This window comes from Lepisma saccharinum, chromosome 22 (genome assembly GCF_977018435.1).
Source record: "Lepisma saccharinum chromosome 22, izLepSacc3.1, whole genome shotgun sequence".
In the NCBI taxonomy this organism is placed as follows: domain Eukaryota; kingdom Metazoa; phylum Arthropoda; class Insecta; order Zygentoma; family Lepismatidae; genus Lepisma; species Lepisma saccharinum.
Window position 1 is genome coordinate 43,479,859 of NC_139250.1, and position 10,997 is coordinate 43,490,855.

A 10,997-nucleotide genomic window follows, 5' to 3' on the forward strand; every position below is an offset into this window, starting at 1 on the left:
TATTGTTTACAATAACGAAACTTATCTGCACAGTTCGCACACAAAAACGAACTGTTGGAGTGATGGTTCTCTACAAGGTTTGAAAGCACCAATCTCTAAAGGCCAAAGATTGATAATCGTGCATGCAGGTTTCGTGCCAAATGCCTTGTTAGTTTTCAAATCCCACCAGAAACTGGAGACTATCACGACTAGATGAACTACAAAAACTATGAAAGATGGTTGACAGAGAAATTAATTCCTAATTTGCCACCCAGTTATGTAGTCGTAATGGATAATGCTTCGTACCATAATGTGCAATGTGAGCGTGCACCTACGTCATCCTCTCGTAAGGCAGTTATGCAGGACTGGTTGACAGAGAAGGGAATTTCGTATTCTGATGAGATGTTAAAACCTGAGTTGTACACCTTGGTTAAGGCCCACAAACCCTCATACAAGACATATCAAATTGACAGACTGCTAGCCAGCTATGGCCACACTGTCCTCCGCCACCCTCCGTATCATCCGGACTTAAACCCGGTGGAAATGATTTGGGCTGAAATTAAAAATTATGTAGCTCAAAAGAATGTAACTTTGAAAATCGATGATGCAAGAACGTTGCTCATGGAAAAGATAAAGTCAATTGGAGCAGAGGATTGGGCAGCTCGCTGTAGCCATGTAAACAGCATTGAAAACAAGTACATTGAGAGTGATCACATATTGGATGAAGCATCCGAACGGAGTCATCAACCTGGGAGCCGACAGCGACACTGATAGCACCATGGATTATGATGGCAGTGAAGATGAAATGAGTTGGATTCATCCACATCAAGAAGATGCAGACTAGGAACACATTATGTAAGTATTATTATTAAAATTATTACTATTATTCATAATTGTAATAAAGTACTAAATTCGCTGCGCCTCTGACAGTTTTCAATTTGTGTGTTAACATTCAGTCGGTCGAGACCCCTAGATCGGCTGTCGCCTTGCAAACATCCGTCTAATCGTCAACCTTCGTACGGACGAAGGGCGAAGCTACCGATTTGACCCGAATGTTGGCGAAAGTCCGCGCAGATTTTTGTGGCAAGCTTTTCTTGTGACTACTCTACGTCAGTAGAGTGTACGATAGTTGGATCATCCACCCACCTCCGTGTCAGAGTGTTTTTCAGTGACGTGAACTGAGGAGTAGCTAGTCTAGCAGAGATAAATCAATCAATATCACATTTCGAATTATATTCAAATCACAATATTTATTGCCTTGTTGAAGCCACAGTTCATATGCAACACTTTCTTCTCCACGCACTTCTCGTCCATCGGTGTGATCCGCGGGCAAAGCTGGCTGGATACCCTAGGCTCGCTCTTCTTCCGCCTGACCAGTTTCAAGGCAGAAACGGCCGCCCCAAGGAAAAAGGAAATTTTTTACCTCTACCTCCCTTGTCCCCTCGCCCCCGCTGCAATGGTTGAAAGCCTAGGCTTTCAGGTCCCCCAGTCTATCTCCTATAGGACAGATAGGGGATTGGTTTCTCACAGTTTTTTTTTTTTTTGTAAATCTTCTAAAGAACTCAGGGTAAAATTTTCTGAAGTACTTATGTTCTCTGTATTTACACAACCTTTTACACGTTGTACAATATGTATGTATAACATGGGATGCAGTTTTATTATTTATGAAATGGGAACGTGTTATGTGCAGACAATAATATTATGCTTTCTTTCTTTTTTATATTTTCAAGTATGGAATATATAATGATTAAATTACAAATATGTGCTCGGGCTCTCTCTCACTCTCGTTTTAGGAGCGTTTTATTTAAATATACTTCTCTTGGCCTCTAACAGTCATAAATACGGATGTATTTATTTGGGCATATTGTTGTTGGTTTGGTTTATTTTACTTCGCTTTTCTGCCACATTTGGTTATCGCGAAAATGAGGATGAGTGATGATATGATGAAATTGATTAAGGGACCATATATGAACAATCCAGGCCAGGATTCAAACCCGTGATGACTGCGCATTCTTGTCCTATGTATTGTACTCTGCGGTGAATAATGAAATAATTTGGAATGAAAAATGTATCTCAGAACTCAAAAAGCCAAATGAATATTATTGAAGGAACTACAAAAAAGTGTGTTATGTTACCTGCTTTGTTTCTGTGCATAAAGTGTACTTAAAACACCAAATCAACCAACCGTGGGGGAGTGGTTATCACAGTGCGCTACGATACCAGGAGTTTGGAGTTTGAACCCCTACCTGGGCGTGGTGTTCTTTGTGTGCATTTGTCCCTTCATTAATTTTATCTTATCATCTTCGCAGTTAACCAAATGTGACAAAAAAGCGACGCTAAGTAACAAAAATTAAATCAAATAATTGATTGATTGCTCAATTTGCTTTATTTTAGTTCGCTTTTCCGCCACTTTTGGTACGATAAAATTGATGAAGGGACACACACAAAGAATACCCATGGCCAAGCCGAGATTCGAACCCAGGATCTCTGGCTTAGTAGTCAAATCAAATCGTTTTTTATTTTCGAATGTGGGTGGAGTTTACGTGTACATTTTTTTTAGCACTCTGTCATCATTTTGCAACCTCTTTCTGTTATTGATATTCTTTTTTTTTAGTAATACGGGTGTGATCCACACTAATCCCACCCCCCTTGAGCATGCCACTGACTGCTACCCCAAGTGTCGACGTCACCACACGTCACTGGTGTTTTGCACCGCGTCAAGACGACAGAGGTCCCTGGTTCGAATCCCGGCATTTGCACGGGTGTTCTTTATGAATGTCCCTTCATCAACTTCATAAATATCATCACTCATATTCATATTCGCGATTAACCTAAAGTGGTAGAGAAGCGAAGTAAAATAAACCAAATCAATCAGTAGTTGGATCACCCACAACAATGACGTCTAACGTTGTTCAGAGGTGCTTGAGATTCAGGTAGGTTTTCTAATGACTTGCGTCATACCGAAAAGAATAAAACACCAGAGTTCAAAACATTTGTGGCATAGTGAGGCATCTCATTTTCTAGCTAAAACATGCAATGATGATGTTTTATTGAAAACCCAGCTGACTTCAGGCAAATAAACAATACCTGTGGCGACTAATCATAAGTAAATTATTAAGCAAAAAAGGGCCGACCCTTCCTTCGGACTTGGCGTTCCCGACCAAAATGTCCATGCTACGCCACTGATATTTAAGCGTCTATAAATAAATAATAACCCGTGGATCGACAGCCCTGGGAAGAGCCTTGGCCTATCTCCCGACTGCCAGTCTCCCTCCAACAATCCTACCTAGAGGTTTGATCTTTAACCAGTAATGGGTGACGTGGGGGCAGCACGTCGAACCCCCAACCGCTATAGGGGATATCCGTAAAGAATAATTATATTCTTGTGGTAAGGAGTCGTTGTCATTTAACAAACTTTATTGATTTAACCATCAGCATTATTTAAAATATAGTGCCATACAGAACTTACCAACTTAACAAAGGCACATTGATTCCGTAAGGGGTTTCGCATTGTACTATTCTACTGTTAGTTGCTCGAGAATATTATTCAAGAAGTAGGTGGTGTGTCGTGTCTCGCGTGTGTCAGTGTCCGACGTGCGTTTGTTGGGGTAAGTTGCGGAGAAAGATGAAAAGCAGGAAGCATTTCTGAAGAAGGTTCTGAAGAAATGTAATCAGGAAAAAAGTGAGGAAAGTTCCGTTGATGTGTGTGTTCAGTGTGTGTTCTGTGAATTCTACAGATGTTTCTTGTGCATCCAATGAATCCAATGTCATATCAGTTCGTTACATTTTTGTATGCAACTATCAATTAATTAATACTGCATGCCGTTAATAGTAAAACTAGTAATACAGAAAATAATGATTTTTTTTCATTCTTGATAAACGGTATGGGGGCGGCAGAGCTTGTTTGGCATAGGGGCGGCAAAGAGGTAAATCCGGCGCTGGTGATGCCGCGAAAATTATCATAAAAGGGGAAGATTTATGAGTATTTTCGTTGGATATCATCAGGGACGTAGCTAGGTTGATCAATTTTACTGAATAATTGTAGTTTTCTTTAGAGGACCTAAACATGGCTTTTTTGCACAGTATAATGTTGTTTTCTTTCACCCGATACTTTTATAGTTTTACATTCAAAGGATTCCACTCCCGAAGCATGAGCTTAATGTGCTACGAAACCAGAGGTCCCAGTTTCGGACCTTGGACAGGTGTGGTTGCATCATGTCTCCCGCATCGCTATTCCTTCGGATCATCATTCAATCTCATCATCGCATTTAACCCAAGAGGTAGAAAAGCGGCGTAATATAACGAAATAGAATTATTGATTAACTTGGTTCATTTTACTTCACCTTTCCGACACTTTTTGGCTAATCGTGAAGATAAGAATGAGTTAAGATTAAATTGATGAAAGGACCATCACAAAGAACACACACCCAGGCCGGAATTCGAACCCGGGATACACTGCTTCGTAGCGTAACCTGCTAACCACTCCACCACGGAGTTGTCGGCCCAAATAGAAATGAAAATTAGAAAATGCCGTCTTGAATTTGCAGGAACCGAGTTCACCACCAAGGGCAAAAGATTTTCGCTCCCACTAGGATAGGCAAATAACAGAAAATGCTTGATAAGTAATTTGGCTCTCCATATTTCATGATATTATTATGTAACTAACCATTAATAGTTATATAAGTTCGGATTAATTCTATTTGTATGTAGTCAACTTTCCCGCCTAAGCAGCAGCCACAGCGTCTGCATTTGCGGGTAGAGGCCAGAGTTGTTCAAGGACCTGGAATTTTAAATAAATTCAATTCCCATCCAGGAGAGAAAGTCAGCAAGCGTAAATGGGTTCTGGACCGTAAGGAACCTTTTCATCTGTAAAGTTTTCAATTCGGTTCAGGAATATTTTTTTCCAGATGAATTTCAATTCGGTCCAGGAACCTTATTTCCTGATGAATTTAAATACGGTCAACGAACATTTTTTTTTCGAGTCAATTTAAATAAGGTCCAAGTTCCGCATTGAAATGAAACAGTTTGCAACTTGGTACGAATTTAAATTGTGCGAGAGAAAAAGTTCCGGTCCTGTTATACGGAACCCTATAGAACAATTCAGAATGTATGCGTAACTTGATCTTTAATAATCTTTAATAATCCCAGGGTTGTTAATGGTCCAGGAATTGTAAATAAATTCATTTCCCACCCGGGAGAGAAAATCGGCAAGTGTAGGCCTCAATTCGGTCCAGGAACTTTGTGCGACAAAAAAAAGTTCCGCTCCTGCACGGAACCCAATAAAACCCATTAGAACTTCTGGGTTCCTGGACAACCTTGGTGGAGGTTAAATGAAGAAAAATCACAAAAAGGCATAAAAATATGCAGAATTTTGAAACTAATATTTCTAGAGCATGCACACTACTATAAAAGTTTATTTATTAATTTATTTATTAATGCCTTGTTTGAAATGGCGGAGTTAAGGCCGTACAAAGCCTTTTCTTCCACTCAACCATACATTTAAAATTATACATTATTATATTATACACAAAGTACACTAAGTCATTTCACATAGGTCCACACACACATATTATACTCATACACACAAGCCTTAAAGCCCTGAATATAACACACAAAATACAAAATATATAATATACAAAAAACTAAATATGGAATGAAAGAATGCAAAATTTAAAATTGTATTTAAGTAACTGCAAGGTATTTTAAGAATTCGATCACTTGCACATGCTTTTTAGTCTGCTTGACAGGGGAAGATCTAACGACTACTCTGAAGAGAGTGGCGAACACGTCTGCTAAAGGTACCGACGGAGCTTACTGCTCTAGTGCTTTCTGGCAACTGATTCCATAGTCTTACAGCCGATACGGAGAAAGAGTTGGAGAAGAAGTTTGATCTGTGGACGGGGATAGAGAGAACTGAGGAGCTGCGTGATCTGGTGTCACGATCGTGAAATTCGTGAAGAAATTGGAAGCGAGAGAGGAGATAGGAAGGTGACTTGAAGTTGAGAACTTTGTAAAGTAAAATCAGAGTGTGCAGCGTTCGTCTTTCTTGCATACGTAGCCACCCCAATTTGAGAAAATAAGGTGATAGGTGGTCCCAATATTTTAAATTAAAAATGTATCGTACGCAGGCATTTTGAACACTCTGCAGACGTCTAGCTGACTCACCTGTTAAGCCGAAATACGCTACGTCACAATAATCTAAATGGCATAAAACTAGGGACTGACATAGTTTGGCCTTGATAGAGGTGGGGAGGAACTTGCCCATGCGCCTTATAGAATACAGAGATGCGAAAGCTTTTCTACACGCCGAACTTGTGTGATGTGATCATGATAAATTTCCGTCTAATGCAATTCCCAGATCTTTAACAGTTTGGTTAAATGGAATGTGAGTCGAATCTACAAGAATGGAAGGCAGAATGTTAAGATCTACGTAACGTTTCAGTTTATCGGAAGCAATCAAAATCGCCTGTGTTTTATTAGGGTTAATATACATGCCATTGTCTAGCGACCAGTTAACAATCCTCTCTATATCTTCATTAACCTTGGAAATGCCATCGCTTAACATTACTGGGGGTGCAGAATAGTACAACTGGAGGTCATCGGCATACAGGTGATAACGGCAGTGTTTTAAGATATTTGGCAGATCATTAATGTATAAAGAAATTAATAAAGGGCCGAGTACGCTTCCTTGCGGAACGCCGCAGGTGATCTCGGATAGCGCCGAGCATTTGCCATCATAAACCACCCTTTGGTAACGTCCAGTTAAGTAGGATTTGACCCAGTCGGTTGCAGAGGTGGTGAAATTAAAAAATGATTTTAGCTTGGAAATGAGAATATCATGGTCGAGTGACTGGAAAGCTTTCGTGTAGTCCAATAAAACTAAAACTGTCGCCTGTCTGCAGTCCATAGCTTGTCTGACGTCGTCGGTTACGTGAGTCATGGCGGTGCTAGTGCCGTGATTAGATCTAAATCCCGACTGAAACGGAGCCCGAACTTGATTTGTATGTCGGCTGATTTCGTCGTGAGCAATGTATTCTAATGCTTTGGATAGCGCGGGAAGAATGCTGATAGGTCGGAAATTGTCAATGGAAGTGGCGGGGTCAGTCTTGGCGAGAGGAAGAACGTGTGCTATTTTCCACTTATCTGGAAAAATACCAGAGCGCAGAGAAAGATTAGTAATGTCAGTGATGTATGGCAGTAAATGAGGTAAAATAGCCTTATTAGTCGCAATGGGAAGTTGTCTGCTCCTTCAGAACAAGATTTGATCCGACCGATTGCAGTTGCAACTTGGAACTCATCGACTGGGTTAAAATTAAACCCTGCCATTTCTGTTTTGTGGTTTGCTATAGTTCTAATAGTAACATTTTTAGCATCGTTATTCATTGAATTAGAGAGAGAGAAACGTGTATTTAATTCATCAAGGGAAGAAACACGAGTAGGATCTACGTTACGTTTCTCTCCTAGCCCTAGATTACTTAAGTTATTCCACAGCATTCGGGGGCTGCCTTGCATATTTAATAATTCGTAAGAGAGCCTTCTCTTTGCGTTGCGCACAGTCTGATTACATCGATTTCTCAACACGCGGTAGTTATTAAAACTGTTTAAAGTATTTGGAGATTTGAGGCGCTTGTCAGATTTAAACCTGCGGTGAGCCGAATCGCGCTTCGCCATAAGTGCGAGAATGCTGTCGGTCATCCAGGGAAAAGCAGGCCGCGTGACGCGTTTTTTCTTTGGTGGAGCATGTTTGTCGAAAAGGTGTAAGATTAGACTATTTAATTCATTAAGCTTATCGTTAATATTAGTGAAGCTGTTTATTGAATTCCATGGGGTTCTTGTAGCATCTTCGTTTAGTGAAGCGGGGTTAATTTTCTTTAAATCGCGGTATTCAATTATGTTTAGCTTGGATTTCGGAACATTGAGCGAGTAAGCAACGTAAATAAGATCGTGGAACGAGAGACCGCAGGCGCTCGTTTGTCCATGTTTGATGATTCGAGAGCAGTCTCCTGTTAAGATTACGTCTAGCCAAGAATGCGAGTTGGCGGTGTGGAAGGTAGGATCGAGCTTCAAAATATTTAGATTGTAAGAAGAGATAGCAGCGCGGAATTTATTTACTTCATGTTTGTCAGTTTCTAAATGAAAGTTCAGATCGCCCAGTAATAATACATGCGAGTACATGGGAATGAGTTTAGCCAGTTCCTCCTCACAATTTACAAAGCACGTTCCAGGTGGACGGTACGCAACAGCCAGCAGTAGCTTCTGTTTGTTGACGGTAAGTTCCAGGAAAATATATTCTGTCATTCGTGCGTAGTTACCGTCAGATTTAGCCACAACCACCGCAGTAATATCTTCCCTTATCAGTGCCATCACCCCGCCACCTCGTTTCCCCAACCTGTCCTTTCGGAAGACGTTGTAGCCTCGCAAGGAGACCATGCTGGAGGGTGTGAGGGGATTAAGCCACGTCTCCGATGCAAGAATGCAGTGGAGATTCAGGGGGGGAGAAAATAGCTTTGAAGCTATCGAGGTGCGCTTCGATGCTCTGTGCATTCACGTGTGACACCAACAGTGAGTTCGGACAAGTCTTCAACTCGTTTCCGAGAATTTCGGCTGTGCTGACCGCGGGGGGCGGAGTGCCAGGGCAATTAGCAGAGCGACGACCCTCTTCAGAATTTCGTCCACTGTCACCGAGATGCGTTGTTGCCAGATTAGCCATTTTTAGAATTGAGGTTTAACGAACAGAAACAAGATGGGAGAAGAAACATTAGCATACCAAAATTAAATTTAGAATTATTACTTACCCTGTCAAGCAGAATAACATGGAGGAAAGCATCAGGGAATGACACACACACACACACGCACATTAAAAAACGATAACATAAACAAGAACCCGGACAAAAAACTCACACTAAACACACATGATTTGAACACATCACACACACAATTATTCATACACAGCGTATCATAACGACAAAAGTCACATATGCTCTTCATTACACTTTGTACTCAGTTCGCGTTGCACCCCATCTCAAGGGAGAACGTCAAGATCCTCGGGGGAAGATATAAGGTAGCGACGACCTCCGTGAGATACGAAAATGCGCCCGTCTTGGCTCCAGGCATTGCGTGTCCCTACGCGATCCTTTGCCACCCGCAAAACCCTCTGTCTGTAGGGAGTTAGGGACTCTGTAATTAATAGGGACGAGTTCTTTAGCATCTTCTTTGATTTCCAGACCTCGTTCCTGGAGCGGTAGCTTACAAATTTCACTATGATGGGACGTTTTCCTGATCTCAAAACTTCCGCAGACGATCTTTTCGGAGGGCCAAGCCTGTGGCACCGGTCAACGTGCTCGAGCTTGATGTGCTGCAACTGAAGCTTATTTTGTAAAGTCTGGAGCACGATGCTGTCCACGTCTTCGTTGGTGGTTTCGGGGACCCCATGCAGCAAAATGCAGTTCCTCCTAGAGTACTGCGCTAGGTCATCTATTTCAATGGTGTTCGTGCGTATCTGCTTGTTCATGCTCTCTAGGTCTCGCCGCAGCTCTGTCATGGAGTCGCTCGTCGATCTCTTAAATTGCACAAACTCCTCTCTGAGGTTCAGGAGTGACTTGCGGAGGTCAGCATCTTCTTGGACCGATCCATGGTTGTCTAGCAACTCATCAAGCCGTTGCTGGAATGCTTCCATAGTTTTGCAGCCCATTTCTTCCACTTTGGTCGAAACAACTGATAGTGTAGGCTTGGACATGATAACAACCCCGAAGATCCACACGGTGAAGCTATTGACCTAGCGGAAGATGTGGCAACGTACAGCGGTGGAGAATAGAATGCCAGGCTAGCTGAGGGGTGAAAGCGCGGAGCTCTATTCAAGCACGTCCATCCACTACAACTCACTACACTACTAGACTACATACCTCGTTTCCTTCCATAAATGAAACGTCACTTATTCTTCATCACATGTGAGAACAACCGCGGGAGTCAAACCCGGGCTCATGTGTGGTAGTCGGACACCAATTTAGAACGCCAATGTGTTGGATACTTGATCGATCAGTCGACCCTACCTCAATTTTTTCCAGAGGAAGACAAGCTGGCAGCTTCACACTCGTAATTTTACTTCGCCGGCCCCGTGGTGGAGTTGTTAGCACATCGTGCTACGATGCCAGGTGTCCCGGGTTCGAATCCCGGACTAGGCATGGGTGTTTGTGAGTGTCCATTCATCAATTTCATCATATCATCACTAATTCCCATCTTCGAAATTCGCCAAATGTGGCAGAATAGCAAAGTTAAATGAACCAAATCAATAGAAATTTCACTCGCAATGTATGAAAACGAGATCACAAGCAGTCCGTGATCCTACCGGAATCTCGCGTTTACAGAAGCTAATTATGAAACGACTTCTCGGATCAAACTGAACTAGCTGACTGTCATCAATTGTCCACCAATCAACACAGTAGAGCAAAAAGAAGCAGGTGTTTCTTGAAAACGAGTCGAAAGTTACCAAGGAAGGATTTAAAGTCGGTACATTACAAGGGCTTATTATAGCCTTTCCCTTCATTGCACGTTAAGAGCACAAGGGTTGAGTGTGGGAACCTGAAGGAACTGCGACATCTTTGTCATTCATCTCCTGCCAGAAAAGGGACAAACAGTAGAGTTTTGTCTCTTTGTAAAGCCTATGTCCATCCTGAACCATAAAGTAATCAACCCAGAAAACCCTAGCTACCTTTGAGCGTTTTGGCGCGGACGACAACCAGAGACAGATGAAGAGAAGATTTTGTGGGAGGGGGTGACCTTGCTTAGGCCCCTGCTGTGCAGGTTTTCAAAAGGTCATCGACTTCCCAGAAAGGGACGGCCCATAAAATCACTGCATTTCTTACCAATACATCTGTTTGTGTTCAACCAAAGTGTATCGTATGTCACCATAGGATCCGAGCGCATCGAGTTCTGTCTGTTGCGGGACTTCTTGAGCCTGTTGTTATTGTTGCCAATCGCCAAGGTCGTTCCACCTATGAATCGGCTTAGTGTTGTCACGA

The 10,997-nt window shown here is 42.1% G+C and overlaps 1 protein-coding gene across 1 annotated transcript; it reads left to right on the forward strand.

Moving 5' to 3' along the window:
* Positions 1-267: 267 nt before the first annotated feature.
* On the forward strand, positions 268-750 carry LOC146004839 (uncharacterized). The gene has a single exon (XM_083143862.1). It carries the CDS (start codon positions 268-270, stop codon positions 748-750), a length of 483 nt encoding a protein of 160 aa, XP_082999988.1.
* The last annotated feature ends 10,247 nt before the right edge of the window (positions 751-10,997 follow it).